This window comes from Protomyctophum parallelum (genome assembly GCF_964188405.1).
Source record: "Protomyctophum parallelum genome assembly, chromosome: 6".
NCBI lineage: Eukaryota > Metazoa > Chordata > Actinopteri > Myctophiformes > Myctophidae > Protomyctophum > Protomyctophum parallelum.
This window is the reverse complement of record NC_139701.1, coordinates 5,992,615-6,015,331: the sequence shown is the minus strand read 5'-3', so window position 1 is coordinate 6,015,331 and position 22,717 is coordinate 5,992,615. Positions and strand designations below refer to the sequence as shown.

General features: G+C 42.7%; 1 protein-coding gene across 1 annotated transcript in view; it reads left to right on the top strand.

Moving 5' to 3' along the window:
- LOC310860518 (arf-GAP with coiled-coil, ANK repeat and PH domain-containing protein 2-like) overlaps positions 1-16,320 on the top strand; it is a 103,907-nt gene extending 87,587 nt beyond the window's left edge. Inside the window, exons 14-23 of the mRNA XM_083767470.1 lie at positions 98-167; positions 543-637; positions 891-1,093; positions 4,084-4,182; positions 4,540-4,775; positions 5,405-5,514; positions 6,321-6,431; positions 7,304-7,365; positions 13,719-15,204; positions 15,658-16,320. Of these exons, the coding sequence (XP_083623596.1) occupies positions 98-167; positions 543-637; positions 891-1,093; positions 4,084-4,182; positions 4,540-4,775; positions 5,405-5,514; positions 6,321-6,431; positions 7,304-7,365; positions 13,719-13,822 (1,090 nt within the window). The 3' untranslated portion in view covers positions 13,823-15,204; positions 15,658-16,320. The remainder of the gene's footprint in view (positions 1-97; positions 168-542; positions 638-890; positions 1,094-4,083; positions 4,183-4,539; positions 4,776-5,404; positions 5,515-6,320; positions 6,432-7,303; positions 7,366-13,718; positions 15,205-15,657) is intronic.
- The last annotated feature ends 6,397 nt before the right edge of the window (positions 16,321-22,717 follow it).

The following is a 22,717-nucleotide window of genomic DNA, read 5'->3' as shown; positions in this document are numbered from 1 at the left end:
ATCCTTTTTTGTGTGTAAAGCACAACTTCCATCTTGTGGCCAAAGCATAGAATGCAACTATTTAATTTAAACATGCCTCCTCCATCCATTTCCCTAGGAGTCTGGGAGTACATTTCTCCAAGGTGCGGTCTCTGACTCTGGACTCATGGGAACCGGAATTACTAAAGGTGAGTAATGCTAATTTTGGTAGGGAGTTTTTGGTGGTCCCATGCCTTTTTGGGGGGATGTCTGGGGGCCCTTTGTCAGCTATTAGTATATTATAGCAATTGTCAATTGCACACTAGAAATGTAGTAAGCTACGTTGCATTTCTTACACTTACTAAGGGAGGCATTCACAATGCGTCGCAGTGTGAACAAGTGGGGTTTCAGTGACGCCACACAACGATTTTTGGCACGTCATATAGAGACATGCGTGACAAGTTCTCAAAGAACAATGCAGTGCTAGTTATGTTTTGTTCAGCAGATACTGACAGGCATGTCAATGACTGTGTCAGGCAGTCTCATGAGTCATGAATATACTGTACTCTCTACTTCTGTCACAGCTGATGTGTGAGCTGGGGAACGGAGTGATCAACCAGATCTACGAGGCTCGCAGAGAAGAGCTGGCGTCCAGGAAACCACAGCCCGGAGACCCCAGGTAGGCGGTGCTTTTTGCTCAAGAGCTGATGGGTGCCCGTGTTCTTCAGTCACTCACTAGCAATGCGAGCAACTGAAAACCACTATTTTGCAAGATCAGTTCAGTCTATTATATTTACTTTTGGCATTTTAAGTATATTTTGATGCCAGTACTTTTGTACTTTTACTAAGTAAACTCTGAATACCAGTGACTTTTACTTGTAACAGAGTATTTCTACATTGTGGTATTGAGATACTTTTATTGGTCCTTGCAGACACGAGATCGAGGCCTACATCAAAGCCAAGTACGTGGACCGGCGGTTCGTGCGCCGGCCGTCGGACGAGGAGCTGCGTACCAAGGTGGTCTCTCTGAGCAAACAGGAGAAGAGGCTGAGCAGCAGCTCCGAGCATCTGCCCCCCCGACCCCCACCGCCCACGCCCAAACTACGACCGGCCTCCAACGCCTCCGGACAGTCAGGTCGGTGAAAACGAACGCACCCACCCAACCCAGCCCAGCCTTGTTCTGCCTTGTTACAATTTACAATTTACAATTTAGGCATTTAGCAGACGCTCTTAATCCAGAGCGACTTACATTTAAGCAAGAACAAAAGCATGGGAATACATCACATAAAAGCATTTATCATGAAACATGCGTAAGCTAAGAAGGTAACAGTGGAATATCTATATAATGAAACTATACATACACTATACATATAAACTATACATATGTACTATGGCGTGCTATGACTATATACAATATAGTGCTGTCTACATAACATGCTATAAGTCTGTGTCAAATGCTATCTAAGCCAACAGAAATGCTATCTAAGGGGTTAGGGTAAGTGCTATGGCCTATGGGCCATGATGGAGTCTGAAAAGGTGGGTTTTCAGGCTACGGCGGAAGATTGGGAGTGATTGGTGGTGTTGGTGGACAAAGTGGTGGACAAAGAGCAGCTGGTTGTATTATACAACCTTGCACCAGTTCAACTAGGAGTTTTGGATCAGCATTTTCGGTGCAGGCTGGTGTTAAATTCCCACCTTGCTTAGTATTGTCTGAAATGGTGTTCTTCAAACCTTGGCACATATTTGATAAAAACCACAAATCCCCAAACGATAATATTGGTGCTGTCTCGCAGAAACCTTGTATCTCCACATTATTTCCCGAGAGTGTCGCACAAAAGTAGTTAAATAATAGCAGAGCGGCTATTTTCATACAAGGTTTTCACCCGACAGCAACGATATATTAACCCATTGGTAGGCCTTAGCAGAGAGCAGCTTTAGACATACCGTAGTGAGGAGTACCGTCTGTAATGGTTTGTTCTCAACCAACCTGAAGCTACATTTTGCCTCAATTCACTCACATGTATATTTTTGTTATTCTCGCGAATTTCTGGAATATTTCAACTTTCGTGCCGCAAATTCTAAAATGGTGCCAATTTGTGTCATTATTTTTTTGCATTGACTTTGTATGTATGTATACTCATACTGTGAAAAGAAATGACATGTACTTGGCTTCTAGTGAGAGCACACCATTAGAGCATAGGGTCATCTTTGTCATCCTGTCCTACAGAATGGGTACAGGGTTTCAGAAGCTCTACTGCCAGGGTTGGGTTCCATTTCACACTAATGCTTAATTTATACACGCATGGATTAAAGTTCTCAGTCATCACCACTGATTTACGTCATCGGTATTATATGACGTAAATCAGTATTTGAAGATGTCGAATTAGCAATAGAATATGTGTTCAGAAGCTTCTTCCATAAAAACCAATTTCTTTAACTGTTTGGCTGTGTGTAGTGTAGAAGAGCAAATAACATAGGTTCAAAATGATAGTAATACATATTGCCGTAATTGTTTAGGAAACAGGTCCAGTCACACGGTTTCACAAATTGCAGCTTGGCTTCTCAGTCGTGAGAATTACTTTAGCTTTAATCCATGTACACCGTCGTATGACAAAAGTATAAATTAGGCTTTGCCGCTGCCAGGGATAACGAGTATCATACATACATAAATGTTTTATGCCATGCATGGTACGGGAAGAAACCTCAGAGCTCTAAAAGCATCCACACAGGTGTCATATGTTGTGTGTTAAACAACAACAACACATGGCCGTGTGCCCTCTCTCTCTGCGTCTCCCATTGCTTCTCGTGGTCTGTCTCTCTTTCAGCGTAGCTCAAAAGCTCATAGTTTAACCTCCTGTGCTTCCACCCTGCTTTTTTTTATATTCCTTCTCTTCTCCACTTTCTCTTTCCTATAATCCTTCACCCTCTTTCTCTCTCTCTCCTGGCTGCTTTGTGCTTCTGGACTAATCCTTTCCTCGCTGCCTTAACCCCAACCTGACCCCCCCCTCCTGCCCACCCACCTGGACCCCCACCCTTCCACCCATGTTGTGCCCCTCCTCGGCCCTCCCGTAACCCCCTTGCGTAGCGGCCGCCGGTGGCTCGGAGGCCCGCCGAGACTCCCTCTTCTGTGCCGACGAGCTCGACTCTCTGTTCTCCTACTTTGACACTTCCTCCAAGCTAAGGAGCAGTAAGTACTAAAAAAGGCTCAATGTTTCCTATACACCCCTCCCCCTCCTCCTCCTCCTCCATCGCTCAGGTGCATTGCCTGCTAATATACCCACTCACCCACCGCCCCTTTTCCCCTCCCCCTATTTGAGGCTTATGATGGGCAGGCCCGTCCTTGTTCAGCACATTGCGGAGCGTGCCATGTGTTCTTCCCCGGGGATTGTCTCTCACTTTCTCTCTCTCTCTATGTATAAATATATAATATATAACTTGTATTGCTTTGTCTATCTCACATGGTTGTGGTCATTGTTGTGGTCAGTGTTTTTTTTTAATTGCCTCTTCGGGTGAGGTGGATAACTGTGGTCACATTCACTTTCTGTCCGTTGGATACATAGTGCACTGGGGCCCCTTTCCCACCCGGGTTGAACCGGTTCAGTTAGTTTTTTCCGCACTAATATTGAACCAGTGTTCCACTGAAAATGTTGGTTCGGAAGTGGAACCAAAAAGATGGCTACTGTTTCCATATAAGCACCAAGGTTCCAAGAATCTACGGAACCAGTTCTAGAACTAGAACCAAAGTGGAAAATTTTGGTGGAAAAGGGGCCTGTGGGTACAAAATAGTAGGAAAACACCTGCTTTTTTATGAAAGAGCAAACAAAGCCTTCAATACTTAAAAACATAAGTACCGTGATGTTTCTCATGTCCCAATATTACCAATGAACATATATACAGGATAATATGTTTTTGTTTATTAATTTAAAAGAGAAACTTGAATGACTATGGAACATAACCACCCTTATTCGATATTGCGGTGGCTGGTCATTGGACAGCTGAGACAGGGTGTTTGGAAGGAAGGTGTTAATTCCTAATATTTTCTCTCCTGTCAGTGTACAGTAAGTAGCCATGCTGTTTGTGTATCGGTGCCAGTGGTGAAATGTGAGGCTATTGTGTTGTTTACAGTAAAGAGTGCAGACAGTGGCATCCAGAACAGCGCTGATGGGAGCAGGGAGATGCTGGCCAACAGTAACACCCCCTCCACTAACAGCCTGGCTGACACAGGTAGAGAAGACGCACGCACGCACGCACGCACACACACACACACACACACACAGACGTACTAACATAATGAATCATGCATTTCTTGTTATGCACACACGCCGTTACTCCAGTCCTCGGTAGTCGCATACTGCTGTTTTTTTCTATCCTACTACCAGTCAGGGACTAGTTGGTAACTTAGTACCTGCCATTACATGGACACCAAGGGAAGGCAATGAATGTCCTGGTGTGTAGGATGGAACCCCAGTCATACTGTGTGGAGGAGTGACGTTGAATATCATTACCATGAGATTCACAGACCTAGTTTATTTCCCTGACCTATTTACACAAACATGGTTCTCCTTCTCTCCCCTCCATCAGAAGCTCCGGAGCCTCCACCCATGGCCATGCCGGCCACGCTGCCTCCTCCGTCTCCCTGCAAGGAGATGGTGGTGTTCTACGAGCCCAAGGAGTACAGCCAGGGCCTGCAGCTGTACTGGGCGGCGTGCGCCCGCAGCCTGCCGGACATGGCCGAGGCTCTGGCCCACGGCGCCGAGGTCAACTGGGTCAACGGCGAGGACGACAAGAGGACGCCACTCATCATGGCCGTGCAGGGCGTAAGTGGAGCCGCAGAGAAGAAATACAACTTACAGTAACTTGCAGTATAGCAGTGCTTTATTTATCCTCCTCGGCGTGTCGGATGGATATCGAGTGTCGTGGAAGTTCAGACTGATTGAACGTCTGTCGTTTTCTTCTTCTCAGTGCGGGATCTCGCAGCAGGCTAAAAATACGCTCGCTGCATCTTGAATTTCCCCGGCTTGGGGATCAATAAGTGAATCTAATCTCAATTCAATTAAATTCAATTCAAAGGGCTTTATTGGCATGAGAAAACATACGTTTACATTGCCAAAGCAGAAAGAACAATACAACAATACAGAAATACAATCAAAACAAAAATGATGTACATTTGAAGGTCAGAATCTTCAATAGATCAAATTCTATGTACCAAGGTCACTCGATGCAGGTATAGTGCAGGAATATACACAATGGTTAGTCTTTAGGGTGTTTGTGTTCCGTTTGAAATCCTTCTCCTATCACAGCAGCTCACAAATCTTGCTGCTGTGTTTTGCACATTGTTGTACTTCGCCCAGCAGATATGGGAGTTTTTTGTCATTGGTCAGGTTTTCTAAATCTCCGTGTGTGGTTGTAATCTGTGGGAATCTCACCGTGTGTTTTTTCCCTGCAGGGCTCCCTGGTTGCCTGCGAGTTCCTCCTTCAGAACGCGGCTAATGTGAACCAGCAAGACGCCCAGGGTCGAGGTCCACTCCACCACGCTACCATCCGGGGACACACCGGGTCAGTGTTCCTCCGTCTCATCAATACTAAATCACCTTGTGCCTTGCAGGTGTTATCTAGTATTAATCTCTCACAAACTAGCCACACTCATAGAAAACAACATGTGTCAGACGAGTTGGATCTGCATATGATATGCAGTTCAGTTCAGTGACACAGAAACGGTCCCTGTGTGAGGCCGTAGTGGATACAGCTCAAAGAATGACTGACTCACTTGGGTTATGTGATACGCAGTGAGACAGTGACACCTACTGGACACAACATGAACTGAATGCAATTTGTGCCTATCAACTAACCACTTAAGACACAACATTTTGAGAAATATTCCAGTCAGTTGGTTTTACATATCGAACTATGTATATCCTCAGATGAATTTTCTTTGGTGTAAATTAGGTTTCAAGACCCACAGAGTAGAGTAGATCAATTATTGTTTGGACATAACAGGTGTGGCTCGAGATTTTTAATTTGAAGTATGTGCGACACTGTCTCCGAGGGAGAGAAAGCCAATTGTGAGGATTTGATCCCAGGCGTGTCTGTGTTGTTCCAGACACGAGTTTTCGACCTTAACCACTGCACTCTGTCTGTCTGTCTGGGCACTTACAGTGTACTTCAAGTAATTGTGTCTTAAGGAAAGGTCAAATTCATCAACGCTGTGGAACAGCATCCCGCTTGTAGAGGGCACTGATGTTAACGGGAGTCATTTATTCTGCGTTAAGCTATCAGGAATGAGAGCTGTGTGCTGCTGCTGACGACGTCACAGTGTTTGATCCAACGGGAATTAAGTACAGGTCCTTGTGTCTTTATTTCAGGCAAGTGTGTTTATTCCTGAAAAGAGGAGCCAATCAAAACGCTGCGGACATCGAAGAGAAGACGCCCCTGTCCATGGCGGTGGAGGCGGCCAATGCTGACATCGTTACACTGTGAGTTTCACAGCTGAGGCCTTAAATACAACTACTATCAGTGAGCATGTATACATCTGGAAATTCAGAACAATACACACATTTCATTAAATAAAACCCCCCAAAAAAGTACTGAATTTGGGAAAAGTCTGAAACTTCGTTAGCTGTGGAAGGTAAAGTACAGCAAATAGTAAAAGCGTATAACAGTGATTGATAAATCGTGCAATATCCAAACAGTGAGTCGAATGGAAAATTATAGAAGCCCTTGAGAAGGTTCCCTCTCAAGGCTCGAGAATCCACCATTCCTGAATAGAGTGCCAGGTGCTGGGAGTCTGGTGCAACACACAGGGCCTGACCTGGTGAGAGCAGGAGTGGACCTGGTGAGACGTAGGAGGGGCCCGGACTCGGACAGGAGTCAACCCACAGAGCCTAGTCCTTCCACACGCCAGAATGGTACCTCCCAGTCCCGGCAGAGTAGTTCAGGAGGAACGGATTGTTGTGGCCCTGGTGTTTCCCTAATGGGACTGATCGAGGGTAGCTACTGGGACGTAAGTCGGGACTTGATCACTCCCGGCTGGGTCACCTGAGTGAGGGGTATGATGTTGGGAGACCCGTAGCCCCGATGACCTTGGGATACATCACTGAGGATACGTCCCAGGTGCATCCATGTATGCATGTATGTATTTTGTTTTAGCTGACATTGTCACCCAGGTAGTAGTACTTCAACTGTGTGGGCTTTTAAAACGTGTCTGTTGTCGATGTATTATACATTATACGCTATTATCTATATATTACATTATGTATTATTATTATTGTAACAACAACAACATGCACACCATACCACCGCTAGCCCCTGACTGACAACCCTGTCTTCTTTTGACTCCACCCCCCAGGCTGCGGTTGGCCAAGATGAACGAGGAGATGCGCGAGGCGGAGGGGCCCTACAGCCAGTCAGGTACCAGCAACAGCCCCACCGAGATGCAGTACAGGAAATGCATGCAGGAGTTCATTAGCCTGCAGCTGGAAGAAACCTAGTACCCGTCAAACACGTCTCTCTCTTGGTGTTAGCATTATGCTATGCTTTATCTATTTAAAAATAGCAGATCTACAAGCTCATAGCGCACCACCGAGTGGCGTGCTACGAGCTTGTAGGTCTGCTATTTTTGAGAGAAACTAGGAAGTGTGTGAGGGTCGATTCACTTTCAGCCAACTCCAGTCAAAATGGACAACACGTTATGTAAAGTAGTTCACACCATAATAATTACTTCATTCTCATTGTCTTTCTTTAGGTGAGAATGTACATGTATGTATAAAGAATGTAACAGGCGTTGCTTTAGGAAAAATATCCACACTCGGTCAACTAGCAAAATTACCTCCACATTTTCTGATTTGGACAAGAATATGTGTGTGAACTGACTGGACACTGGAGTGAAAGTGAGTTGACCCTAACATCGCAGGATTTGTTCATGTGTCCTCCTGTACCTTGTCTGAGTGCAATGGACCTTCTTTTAAACCTGCCAGCCTCCATCCAGGTGCACTGTGTGCGTGTGCGTGTGTGTGTGTGTGTGTGTGTGTGTGTGTGTGTGTGGTTCCATAGTCGGGTGCTATAGGTTGTGTTAATATGACCAGGTTATAAAGCCATCAACTCCAGGGTCAGTTGAAGAGATTATTCCAAAATGGTGTTTATTGCAGCTGACGATGCTGTGGATACGATGCTGTGGATGTCTGGGGAATTGTAAGGTGTAGCTCGACCCTCCCCTTTCATCGTAGCCATCTGACCGGCCATTGTGTTTCTGGTCACTCCGTATGGTCTCTCCCCACAGGAACAGAAAATATAATCCCTTTAGCCTTTTGGGAAGAAATACAGATTCCTTCCTAGTCCTACAAAATTATCCCAGGCACAAAATATAGGACAAAGGTAATAATAGCATGTAATTAACACACAATTGTGTTTCTTTCTGGTGGCTCAGCCATTTTGTTACACGTACAGTACAGTACAGTACAGTACAGTACAGTACAGTACAGTACAGTACAGTACAGTACAGTACAGTACAGTACAGTACAGTACAGTACAGTGTACTGTACTGGTCGTTAGAGTCTATTGTTCCGCCGTTGTTGTTGTTGTTGTCACACGTCTAATTAGACGTGTTACAGCAACAACGACGCAACAACAGGAAGCCTGCAGCTCAGTAGCTATTGCTTTCGGGGGAGGGATAGTGTTAATTTGGGTCAAATCAGGCGGCACACCTGGACACATCAAACGGAACACCAAAGCTCCACGACACACAGGTTGGGAAACACTGGTTTACACTACAGTACAGTACAGTACAGTACCTTGGTACCAGGTCTGCACCATGTTGAACCCTTTGGTTATGAGGTATTTAAGCCCATGAGTCATGTGCATTAATATGGGGCTTATAACCAGTAACGTCACTCTTTCTAATGGGTAGTCTGTAGTAATGTGAGTCTTTCTAATGGGTAGTCTGTAGTAATGTGACTCTTTCTAATGGGTAGTCTGTAGTAATGGGAGTCTTTCTAATGGGTAGTCTGTAGTAATGTGAGTCTTTCTAATGGGTAGTCTGTAGTAATGTGAGTCTTTCTAATGGGTAGTCTGTAGTAATGTGAGTCTTTCTAATGGGTAGTCTGTAGTAATGTGAGTCTTTCTAATGGGTAGTCTGTAGTAATGGGAGTCTTTGGAGGACAAACATAGAGTGCAGGTTACACGCTTTCACGTAATTGGGGGTTCGTCTTCCCCTAATGGAAAAACATCATTTTGGAACTGAACTCTTCAACTGTGTTAGACTGCAGGAGAAACAGCTGTGACCCGAAATAACTGCCACAGTCAAATCTGGAGTGTTTATTTAACTCATAAAGGTTTACTGTGTGGCGGAAGTTCTTTTTGCATGCTGTGTTCCTTTTGTGGAATCACGGCAGTCTTGGTTCGATCACAGTCATGTATCCTTGGCTGATCACGATGTCTTTAAGCAAAAAACCTGGGAACTGCCATCAATATCATAACTAACACTGAAACCTCAAAACAAGGTAGTCCTCTATATCTGGCAATAATCAGGACTTCTGAGACACCAGCTTTGAGTGAAAAAGGTTGTCTCAACAATGCACCAGGTCTGAGGGAATAATTTATTCACATTCCTTTGAAATGGTTATGCAATTATCTTGTCCGTTTTCCTATGCCTGTAAGGTTCCTATTTTTGAGTCTTAATGTTTAAGGTTCTGTCATATTTTTACATGTTTGTGTGTTTCTTTTTTTCTTTTCCTTTGATACAACAGTGCAATTTGACCCTGGGCCTGTTTTAAGTACTGTATGCATTTTAGGTTTGTGAAGTTCAAATGCCTGGTTAGGACAAATATTATTTATCTTTAGCCAGTCTTTTGTTTAGTTATTTTTTATATATATATATAATCATAACCACCATATAAGCAGACATACAATGTTGTAAACTATGTACATACATATATATACATTTATATATCCATATTCAGCATTTTCACAAAGCAAGCAGAGTTTGTAGGAACTCTTGACGGTGGTAATGTATTCTCCTGTGTGTTATCGAAACACACTTTGCACAAGGGTGAGTGCCATGAGGGCCCTGCTTGGCATCCTTGCTTCTCTTTTTCAGTTAAATAGATTTATTTTGTGGTATTTTAATATCTCTGTTCTGAGAATATTGTGTTTTGGGCGTTACAGTAAGTGTGCTTGCGAATGGCCCGTCAATGTCGGGAATCAAGAATTGTAACCTACGATGCCTTTCGATGGCTTCGATCGATTGTCTTAAACTTCAGTGAGATATTAACCAAATTAACCTACCGTCCCTCTATATGGGCATGTCCTTGTAGGTAAAATGTTCCTTTTTATTATAATTTCTATTTGAAAATACCTGATCTAGAAGCTGCAAGCTTAAAGATCATATATTTTTGTGGTTTAGGGGGGATTCAAGTAGGGGCAAACCGTTGGAGAATGGCACAGCACTAGAGGAAATGGGTGCAATAGCTTAGACAAATATACACATTTAACCATGTATAGCTTTGTATCACCTACTACTTCTAGCTAAGCTTCTATTTATCTTTCCCATAAGGGAGCTTTAAAAAAAAGAAAAAGAAAAGAAAGACCGTAAACATTCACAAAGGATTTTAATCTAGGCTAGTAATGAAGCACAGAACAGTTGAGTACTTTTAAATATGGAATGACGCCAAAATAAAAACGTACCCCGATCTGTTACCCTTCACCCCCAAACCCATACAGCTCATCCCTACTACTGATGGCCCCGTCTCATCTCATTGGGCACAAAAGCACTTTTATTTTTAATTAATAGCAATCATCTCCGGTGTACAGGACAGGTCTCATAATGCAGGGTCGTCTGGGAGCCCCTAGTTCTTACCAGGATGTTAGTGCGGCTGACCTGGCGTTCCTGTCATCTTATAGGCATCTCTAATCAGAGGATCTGGGACGCCAGATGAGTGCAATTATGGACTAAAACCAGCACTACCACTAGCGGGGACATGGTTATGAATCATAGATGTAGAGCACATGAGTGCTTGTGGACTCAAATACGACTGTTTGAATGAATGATGTGTTGGAGAGGGCTGCATGTAAACAGTTGCACTAGAGTTTTGTTTGTTTGCTTGTTTTTTTAAGGTCGTGTTGAAGTGATTGAATTGGAGCTCTGGTTTTCTCTAGACTAGACTTGAGAGAACCCACAGACAATGGGTCTTCTACAGGGTAGCATTTATCTGTACTGTATTTGGCCACAAGAGGGCGTGCTGTATTCAGAAACATGGCCCGTGTGTTGTCCTGTAGACAGAGGGCTAGTGTAAGTGTTATTGTTAGTAGCCGGTGTGGCGGTAGGTAGTGTGATTTAACAACTGCCTGTAGGCTGCTCTTTGGCAGTGGAACGTTTCATCGTGGTCATTTTGTCTTTATTTCTTTTTTGTCAGTCTGTGATGTTTTGGACCTACAGTATAAGAATTGTACTCAAGGTGATGAGAACTTTTCGTGTGTTCTTTTGTTTGTTATTGTAGTTTTTGTAAGACTTCCGTCGATGAAACCGGTAGTGATATTTGACTTTTACATTGTAAATGTGAGCCATTTAGCTAAACGCTCGGCAAACTGCAGCCCTAGACTTAGCTGTTATTTCCTAGATCACCAACATTATATGTAATCCATCCATGGCGACTCAGCGAGAAGAAATAATGGTCGAGGGTCAGAGCCTTAGTGCCAGGACAATATTCCTGTGATTTTAGGAATGATCATTTGAGGACAAGTATCAGTTGCTTGAATTTGTATGTCCTTGTCTAGGTAGGACATAAAGTATATGTACGAGAGTGGAAGAAGATAAGAGTGTCTGATGCCAGTGCTGTGGTTCATATAGGCCTACAGACTGTTATCAGTTCCTTATCAACGGGTTCAGTTCAGGTTCAGCAAACACACACACACGTAATCTGGTCCCCTCTTCCTCTTATTATGATGAATCGTCTTACGTCTAGCAGCAGGTACACACATAATATCAATTATAGAGAAAAGGGACCTGAATGGACAGAAGTAGAACCGAAGATGCCATCAGCCAAGGTCTAGACGAGATCATTTTCTTCAGCGTTTTAGTTTTCACAAAATCACGTTGCGTTTTCCCTTTAGTACGCCTCGGTAAGTAAGGGCCTCTTAATCAGCCTTTCCAATCAGCTGATGAATAAAAAGCTGGTGAGAGACGTTTCAGGGAGATGAACGCCACATAGCATTAAGCTTGTCACTTTCACCGCCTCTGCTATCCAAACACCCCCGTTTTCAAGAAATTACAGTCCCATTGACTGGAGTGTGTTTGCTCCTGATTAGGTTCAGGTGGGCCGACAGGTTTCAGAGACAGGTCTTATTAAAGTCTAGGCTTTCTGTAATAACACACTCTGCTCCCTTCAAATGGCTTGTCTTTCTGGGTTTCTTCACTCTTGATTACATTTGACTTTACAATGGCCTGCTGTCAGTGTATTAGCCTATGGAACTGTATTAGCACATTTACCAGTACATAGAAAGTCAACATTCAATTATTGTAGTTGTGCAATTATACCTTTTGCTAGCTTAAATTGCTATGTAATGGTATTTGACCAGATTTGACTGAGAGACTTTCATCGTGCAAATTCCAGCTTTTCACCAGAGGAGAAATACTTTTTTTTATTATTTTCCCAAAATGAGTTAATAGCCCAGGCAGACTCTTCACATACTAGAGCATGTCTGAAATAAGTGTCGGAGCTGAAATTGACATGTAAATATGAAATAAATGCTTAAACATGTAGCTATAGGTGTAATGTTAGAGACCACAGAAGTGAACCTCTGTTTTCTCAACTCGCTGTTTTCTGCAAGACATTACTCTATAAGCCATATATATCTCCAAAACTGGTGGGCCAAACTAAACCAATATGTAAATTTGAAGCTATGATTCCCTGCTTTCATATGGCATGAAAAAAACGAAAATTAAAAAAATCCTCAGTCAAATTTAGTCACATTTAATTATGAAAACATGACGGTATCGAACAGCATTATTTTTTAGTGAATCCACAGGTTAATACACAGGAACAAATCATGTTAAAATTAGTTGCATATGATGGTGTCAGTAGCAGGTTTTCAAGCTAACAATGCAACGCATCATGCAACAAAGTTATGGTCATTCATTGTAAAGTATTTCTTCACTGTGTTCTTTACTTTTTCCTCACTCTTTCCCCAGAGTTTGTGCCTTTTTCTGTTATCTTCTTTCTTTGGGGGTGCTGAGGCCAATACAGCTGTATTTTTGTACATAAAAAAAACATCTGCACTTTAAATACAATACAGTTGTTAACAAAAAACAAACTAACCTTGTGGGCTTTCTTTCTTTCTGACTCAATGGTAATTTCTTCTAACAAAAGGCTTCCTTCGCCTGTTTTCTTTCACAACCATTTGCCTCTTACTTCCTCTCCGTTTCCATTCTGATACCTTGTCTTCTACTTCCGCATCATTCTGTTTCTGTCGAGACTCCGTGGTGTTTCGGACAGGTATGGCTGACTTTTCATGTCTCTTTTTGTCATTGTCCCTCTCAATTGATTCTCATTGTTATGCTCGCCCTGCTTTGTGTTTCTACACAAAAATCCCCCAAAACCAGATGGAAACTGTTCTGTGTTCACAGCAGTGAACAGGGGGGTTGTTTTTATCACCTACTGTAGCTCAGACTTCTTTGTATTTATTTACTGTAACAATTTAACAAATACAATAAGCTGTTGTTTCTAGTCTTCCCCCGTGCAGTGTTTCACTTGCTTCATTTGTCATTGCAGGAGATGAAACGTACCAGGACATTTTCCAGGACTTTACCCATATGGCCGCTAACGACCCAGAAAAATTGAACCGGTACCAGCAGTACGACCAACAGAAACTCTGACACACTGGAGGGAGGGGGGCAGAGGGGGGGGGGGGAGACGTTCTGAATCCAAACCCACCTGAAGCGGACCTGTAAACATCTGCTCGCTAGGTAACAGTATATGGAACGGTCCTTTTTCACCAGAACTGCAAAATGGCTGAAGGTTCACATTCGTCTGTTCGTAACATAGTTTTTTTTTAATTGGCTGCAGTCCCGTCCCTCTGCATGAAGGTATTTCACTAATGGGGAAGTTCAGTAAGTAGTTATAGGTGATATCAAGACCTAAACCTTTTTTTATTTTATTTTTTAACAATGCTTAGGCCTTAGGACATACTGCAAATGGTACAGTGGAATAGCCTTGCAATGGAAACAGATAATGCGCAAAAATCTAATTATAATCCAGTCAAGTTAACAGCTATGTCTGTTAAGTGAACACGTTTAGATGTGCTTTTATGTCCACGTTGCCGCCCTTTGAAATCACATTTTCAAGTTTCAAGAATCAAAATGTTTGTGCTGGATCTGTGCTGTTTCTAAAGAGAATCTACAGAAACCAATTCTATTTCATTACCGCGTTTAGTTGGATTATTATTATTTTTTAGGCATAAGCCAACAGTATGCTGCAAAGATGTCTGTTCTTTACAAAGGTGTGTTTTTAGAAGGCAGCCATTTTGGCATACAGTAGTTTTTCTTTGTAGTTTTTTGTTTTGCACAAATACCCCTTAAATCTCCACTGATGTTTGCCAGTCTTTGTTGGTAAGACTGTGACGTGTGAAACAATGTACAGCGATCAAGGAAGTGCACATATTATTGAAGTTTGTCATGTTAAATTGATATTTTGTTGATGAAAGATATCCTTCCCCTCCCTCCTTTTTTCTTTTTTTGCTCCCCTGAATGGTTTTTATTAACATTTTATTGTCTGTAGTATACGTGCTGGGGGGGTGTGGGTCTCGTTTATTTCATGTGAAATGGCATTGTATCCGTCAGCTTATGAACGCGCTCTATTTGGGATTCAATTTCCTGCTGATAGAGGTTTTAAAACACGTCGATGGACCATGGCCGCGGGAAGATATTTACAGTATGAGGTGCTGAAGGTTCAGTAGGGGGCGCGCGCCACAAAAGGCACGTGCATTTTCACGCAGAAAAGTGGCATTTACTTTCCCTCTCCACACGCATGAGCAAACTGAAACAGGCAATTAACCAGGATAAGGCGCCGATGCCTGATACTGTGATACAGCATATTTATTACAGAAATCTGTTTTGATTAAAATTATTATTATTTTCCCCCTCCTGTCCGAGGTGGAGGGGCTGTGCCTGGGGGGAGGGGGTGCTCCAGCCCCCCCAGCACCCCTACTTCCCTCAGCCAACCAATGTGTAATACCAACCTGTATTACACATCTGGTGGTGTAGAAGCCCTGTCTACTTCATCCGGTAACAAGACAACTCACCCCGTTTCTGTTTTCCTCCCAGAATTTTCCCCAGTGAGGGGTGGGAGAGGCTGGGCAGCAGACGGCTGGACTTTGAATTTCTCTAACTATACACTTTCATGACAGCAGACAGCCTAAGTACAAATGTAATTTATGAAAAGCCACTACAGTGAAGTCTGTTCACAGAAGTTGTTGTAGGATATGTGGGGATTATCTGACAGGTACCATTTGAGTGGGCAAAACCTTACATAATATACTAAATTGTTTATAGGGTCAATATAAGTAAAAAGAATAATAGCCTTTCCACAGGAGTATCTTTTTATATTTTTCCAAAAAGAATACAAACAGCCAATAGCATATTACAAAGTTATCCCCCTAACTGGGGAAAATTCCGGGAGTAAAAACGGGCAAGCACCGGGGTGAGTTGTCCAGTATTCCTTCATCCATACTGTAGTGTACAGTATACATACAGCTCAATTGATTGACTGACAAGTTATTTTTTTAATGTTTAATTATACAATCTTAAAACAGTATATATACGAATACAACACTGTTGTCTGTTCTGCACAAATGTACTACTCGCATGATATGTACAGTAGTCAGAAACCCATTTACCGAATAAGGTTTGTCATATAGCTTTATGACCTATAGCTGATCATATTTCACTTCCAACATGTGCTGAATGCTGTCCAAAACCTTCAAATTCAGCCAGGATGCTGTTGAAAAAGAGTGGACTTCTGTAAATGAAAATGTGTGTCATGAGTCATGACCCTTCGTTTTATGTTTCATTCATACATAAGTGTTAAAAAAGCCTCAAATCTTTTCATCATGCAACAAACACAGTTGCAGCATGGTATACAAATCTTGTACATTTTGTACAGATGCTTTTAAATTCACCGGAGAACTTACGTTATAATGTAGTGGTACTTGAATCATTAAATGAGCTTTTGTAAATGCTGTTATTTTTTATCATTATGTAATTGTAGCTCATTTTATATTTTGCCTGTCTGTATCCCAGTATACTGCATATATCTGTCATTTCTAAAGGGCTTTAATACACTTCATGGACTGGGTGATTATTGTTCAGAAGGTAAATCTTGGCTGTTGGATTTATTTTGTTCTTGTTTAAAGGGATATTTCACTTTCAAAACATCTTTGGGTCATTTCATCGTCTACTCAGACTTGTGAACACCCGGACAGTTTTTAAGTTGCTTGATTCAGTAGATATTTATTTCCAATACAAACTTGTAACTTCAAACTCCATTTAGATTTAGATTTAGATTAATCTAAAACACCCGTCCTTGGTTCTGGTGACTGGTGACTACCCTCCTTATACCGAGGTGGGTTTTTTTCTTTTCAATTACTTTTTTCATTTCTTTTATTTTATTTGGAAAATACAAAAAACAAACAAAGATCCATTAAAAAAAATCCCCCAAATTATTAAAAACTAGTCCTTACCAGTTCGAAGATAGATCATACCCTGTTATTGATATGCATTTGAGACATTTATCCGCAGTGAACCACGAAGCAAGCAAAGCACTCTCTGTCTCTCTCACACACATTCACACACACCACACAAGATTGTTGGGAGAGCAATGATAACACGTTTCTACGCGACCCGACAGTGGAATCGCACGCGTGACCTGTCGTTGCACATACCTGTGTCCCCGACTCCTGCTGACCTGCTCCATTTGTAAACGGCATGCACAGTTACAGCCGAAAGTCCACCAAATTCGATAGGAAACTGATACTGGTGTAACGGGCATTAAACGCAGTTTGATAAAGTGAGAGAGGGCCTTGTTAAGACCTCCATAAGGTAATGGTCAATGTCTGTGTGCAGGCAGTGAAGAGCAGAGACAGTTCTACATACAGACAGACATTCCCTTATTTATAGGTAGATAAATGGAAAAAGTCATTGAAAAACATGACCCAACAACAAATCGGAGGTATAGCTCCCGGATTGAAAGGTATAACAACAATTGCAACAGGTCTAATTGGGCTTAAACCAGGTTAGAGTGTCAGCCCTGGGACTGGGAGGTCTGGGTTCGATCCCCGGCCGGTCGGGCTCATACCGGACACTCAACAGGGTTGAATGTGCCCCAATAGAGCACCGAAGTCCTGACGTAACTCGCTCATCCCTTCGATTCCCCTGGTTCACGGAAGTAATTTCTCTATGGAGAATAACATGGGGTGATCTTAATATCGTCTACTATAAGCGTTGTGGTCCAAAAATAAACAAGCTGTCTCGGCGTTATTGTCACGGAGGTGTCTCTGTATCGTTTGCAACAGTCAGTCACTCATATATGATACAGTCTGCTTCTAGCGAAAATGTAACTAATTCAGTAGCAGTAACATTAGCGTTTTCTCTCAGTCAGTTGATTCTTCATATCCATATGAGTGAAGCGGCCGGGATGACATGTTCATTTTTCAAACACAGTTCTTATATGAAGCAATCTAAAAATCCTCCTATGTGATTTCAATGCAACTAAAAAAATACATGAACCTGGGGACTGACGCCCTCTACTGAAAGTGACGTCAGACTTCGGTGCTCTATGCCTCCCTGCTTGGCACTCAGCATCAAGAGTTGGATTGGAGTAAGTCCCTGCGACATATTAGGGTCGGGTCCAGGAGGTGTTCTTGTATATCATGTCCAGGGGTTGTACTTGTACATCAAGCTGCCTCACGCTACAGAAGCAGGAGATGGGCTCCTGCCCCATGTAGGCTACCTCATGGCTCGGCAAGGCTGGCTTACTTTGAGGTCAAAGCCATTGCATCTCTCATAGTGAGTCACACTCATTTTATGCTCATTTGACAGTTAACATTATTTATGTCATTTTATAAAGATGATTTATGGCCCTCAAACGGGGTGCGAGCTTCCTCACGTAAAGATGTTTATCTCCAGCGTTTCGTAATCGATGTTGTACCTGCCAACGAACGGCGGGGTCGTGCGGTTATCTAAGAATAATGCATGATGTTGACTGCAGGGGATAATTACCTCCGCTGAGTGTGGTGTTTTTTTTTGAGTGGTGCAACCACTCCTACAACCAGCTTGCAATGTCCTTGTACCTGTTTGTGTTTGTGTGTGTGTGTGTGTGTGTGTCTGTCTGTGAGAGCACGAGTATGTGACTTAATAATAGCAGTTGGGGGCGCCAGAAACAGTGAGAGGGGTAGTGTCTCTAATGAGAGAGAGAGAGGGGGGGGGGGGGGGGGGAATTGCACCACTCAGTTCGTTTTTTGGTACAGAATCAGATATCTGGGCCTGAAGCACCTGCTCTTTTGGCCTCAGTCTAGATCAGTGCATCTCAAAGGGTCCTTGAAAAAATAATTGTGCTGGAATTACTGTGGTCCTAGCATCAAAATCTGTTCATCAATCCTAGTTTATACGAAAACTTTAGTGCTCACCATGCTTTGGATGCTTCGTGTGCCAATTATACAACGGGTTGTTTCAAGGAAGCAGTCTGATGGGTTGAAAGGGCTTTCTAGCCGTGCTTAAATCACGATATAGGAACAGCTAATCAAAACAAAGAAATCACCTGCTCTGTTCTCCCAGAGCGCAGCAGACTCGGTGGCTAGGCTAGCTATTTTCTTCTTGGGACATTTGTGGTCATAGTGGCTACATCTGTCACTAAAACATATTTTTTTTTAGCGATTATCTTAGTTTTAATGGTAACTATTTTATAATTTCAATATTCCACGAGAGGGTGTTCTCTATCGCCATCTGCTCTGCCTTTCGGAAATCGCCCTGCAGCGTCGCAGGCGTGCATTCATGACGATAAAGAACACCCACTTGTGTAATATTGCTTAATTAAAATATTGAACATTTTGGAATAATTAATAACATTTTGACACAGACGTTATCCTATGGGGGTCCTTCCATGGCACCAAACATGTTCAGATGGGGGACCAAATCAATTCGGTGGTCCATGGAAATGGAGGACCACCCCCTCCTGCCCCCCCCCCCCCCACACACACACACACACACACACAAGCCCCTCCCTCTTGGACTTTGCACACAGCCACCGTGACCCAACAGTACCCTGCCGTGACCCAACAGTACCCTGCCGACTGAGCTGGAGCAGCATCGTTATCGGTTCCTCCCTGACCTGACCTGCCTGCCTTCTCTGGTGACAGGCAGCCAGCCGGGTCAATTCAACTCACCAGTGGAGGAAAGTAGCTACATTTGGTTATCGTTATGTGTCAGTTTGAACAAACCATTAGGAATAACTAGAAATACGCATAAAACAGATTTTTCTCCTGCTACATTTAGAATGGAAAACACAAGATCCAACACTGTGAAAAGAACCAAATTGAACTTTCTAGCTAAAATGTTACACTCATAAAGCAGGATGTGTAGAATAGATGTCCCTCCCTATTAAAGAGGTTATAGTCGGCATCATGCCACAAATGTTATAAAGCTGGGACATAGCCTATATGGACATGTGATTTAGCCTTTCCCATTTGAACCCTAGCATCCCTATTCTGGAGTGGTGGACGTTAAACATTCGGCAAAACTAACAGATCTACAAGCTCACAACGTGTCGCCAAGTAGGCTACAACTAGAGCCAATGTAGGCTACTTTCTGACACTAGGGGGTCCATTTTTGTCATCGCTAAATCCCTTATCCCTAAACTTCTCTGCCTTTTTTTTTTTTTTTTTTTTACTATTTTGAAAAATACTTTTGAATAGTTCAACTAGCCAATCTACATTGACACGTTGTGAACTTGTAGACTGGCCATTTTAACTATTCAAAAATGTTTAGCAAAATAGTCAAAAAGTCAAAGAAGTTTAGTGATGAAAGCTTTAGCGGTGACGAAAATGGAGGTCTATAGTTGTTTGTATTATTATGGATGTTGCAACATTTACATACATTTCCTCATGTTGTGTCCTTGCCCAGGTTTGTCCTCATTGCCCTCTGACATCCATAAAGACAACCCAGTGGTAGGCTACAGTATTGTGTAGACTTTTAAAACACGGTTTAGTTTTAAAGACTAAAAGGTCCTAATTTGTTTGCTCTGTATGGTTATGCATTAACTGTTCTGTTGGTCCGCAATGGTTTGGCATGTTGTGAAAGGAAGTGAAATGCAATCTGAAAGCTTCAACTTCAAATCCCTTTATTTTTGTGCAGTGGTTAAACAAAAAAACATTATTGAAACTCAACTACAGTACTTAAAAAGCATAATATCGTATTTTAAAATCCAATCCTCTGTGTGTGTGTGTGTGTGTGTGTGTGTGTGTGTGTGTGTGTGTGTGTGTGTGTGTGTGTGACTGTGTGTGACTGTGTGTGTGTGTGTGTGTGTGTGTGTGTGTGCGCGCATGCTGTAGTAGTAACTTCTGTCAAGTAAGAGTCTTTTGTTGAAACACCAGCATGAGTGTCACATCACATTTGTTACTCTGGACACATTTGTCCACATTGAATTATTATGACTTGTTTGTTCTTCCTGACTTATGTTACAAATAAAGGCAACTGCACCAGTACCAGTACCCACCACTTAAAATAACATCTCTCAGTGTCTACACACACACACACACACAGTGAGATGTTTAGTCTGCCCTCAAGATGGTGTTACTCGATGTTAATTACATCCATACAATAACAGACCTATGAGTTAGTTGACTGCGAATGACCATTGTAAATCACAAATTGTATTTTTTTTCCTTTCTTAAATAAGAAACTCCCTGCATTAACTTTTTTCATGTTCAATTTCTTTACAGAAAGACTTCTAGAAAGGGCAAGTCTGTATACAGTATGTCTGTCCTGCCTTATAGTCTCCCATATAAGACCCTTCACAGCTCTGCATATATACTGTGTATGCACACACACACACACACACACACACACACACACACACACACACACACACACACACACAGAGAGTCTGCTCCTACCATAAACCTTGTTTATTGATCAAAACCAACTTTGCCAGTCACTGGACTTGGCTAATGGGCTGGGTCTGTCAGCACTGGCTGCCATGTCTTTTCCAGGGAAGCCTGCGGTTTGGTCCCCCTGTAGAGAAATGGAGGGCCGCCGCTGGAGATGTTCTCCTTCATAAAACAACTGCTGTGTGCACCAACAGTGGGAGAGCCAAGCTCCATTAATGTCTGTCTCCCAACCGCAACATCCAAGGCGTTCTGTGGAATAAGCCTACATGTCAATGCGATTACTAATCGAGGTCCGCTTTCATTTCTCGCCCAAAGGTATGTAGTCAAGGCAGGATTTCAGAATATGTGCTTATTTAAAGTGCTGAAGGCAAATCGTGTTAATTTATGGCATACATGTTTTCTAGGGGTATTAAGGTCTGCTGAATCCAAATCTGTTGTATGCCAAGCTCAAACATGGCTGCTAAGCCCTCAAAATGGACCATTTAAAGATGGCCACCACTATGCTGAAACATAATAAAATGCTTATATTTTTGTCTAAACAAGGTAGACTGAAGTCTCATTTTTATGTTTTCATATATGGGGACAAAAGCAAGAAAATCGGAAAGCGACAAAAGCGACAAAATCGGAAAGCGACAAAAGCGACAAAATCGGAAAGCGACAAAATCGGAAAGCGACAAAAGCGACAAAATCGGAAAGCGACAAAAGCGACAAAATCGGAAAGCGACAAAAGCGACAATCGGAAAGCGACAAAAGCGGAAAGCGACAAAAGCGACAAAATCGGAAAGCGACAAAATCGGAAAGCGACTATCGCTCTCTCTCTCTCTCTCTATCGCTCTCTCTCTCTCTATCGCTCTCTCTCTCTATCGCTCTCTATCGCTCTCTCTCTCTATCGCTCTCTATCGCTCTCTCTCTATCGCTCTCTATCGCTCTCTATCGCTCTCTCTCTCTATCGCTCTCTATGGCTCTCTATGGCTATAACCCATCGTTTTTTTTTTTTTTTTTTTTTTTCAAATCCTCAAAAATGATGAAAAACGGCATGCTATAGTATGCCGTACAGTATGGGCTATTAGACGAGCGTCTAAAAATAGACGTCTAAAACACGTCTAAAAATAGACGTGTTTTAGACGTCTATTTTTAGACGTTTTTTATCCCATTTTTGACCATGGGAGAGAGAGAGAGAGCGATAGAGAGAGAGAGCGATAGAGAGCGATAGAGAGAGAGAGCGATAGAGAGAGAGCGATAGAGAGAGAGAGCGATAGAGAGAGAGAGCGATAGAGAGCGATAGAGAGAGAGAGAGAGAGCGATAGAGAGAGAGAGAGAGCGATAGAGAGCGATAGAGAGAGAGAGCGATAGAGAGCGATAGAGAGAGAGAGCGATAGAGAGCGATAGAGAGAGAGCGATAGAGAGAGAGAGCGATAGAGAGCGATAGAGAGCGATAGAGAGAGAGCGATAGAGAGCGATAGAGAGAGAGAGCGATAGAGAGCGATAGAGAGAGAGAGCGATAGAGAGAGAGAGAGCGATAGAGAGAGAGAGAGAGAGCGATAGAGAGAGAGAGAGCGATAGAGAGCGATAGAGAGAGATAGAGAGAGAGAGAGAGCGATAGAGAGCGATA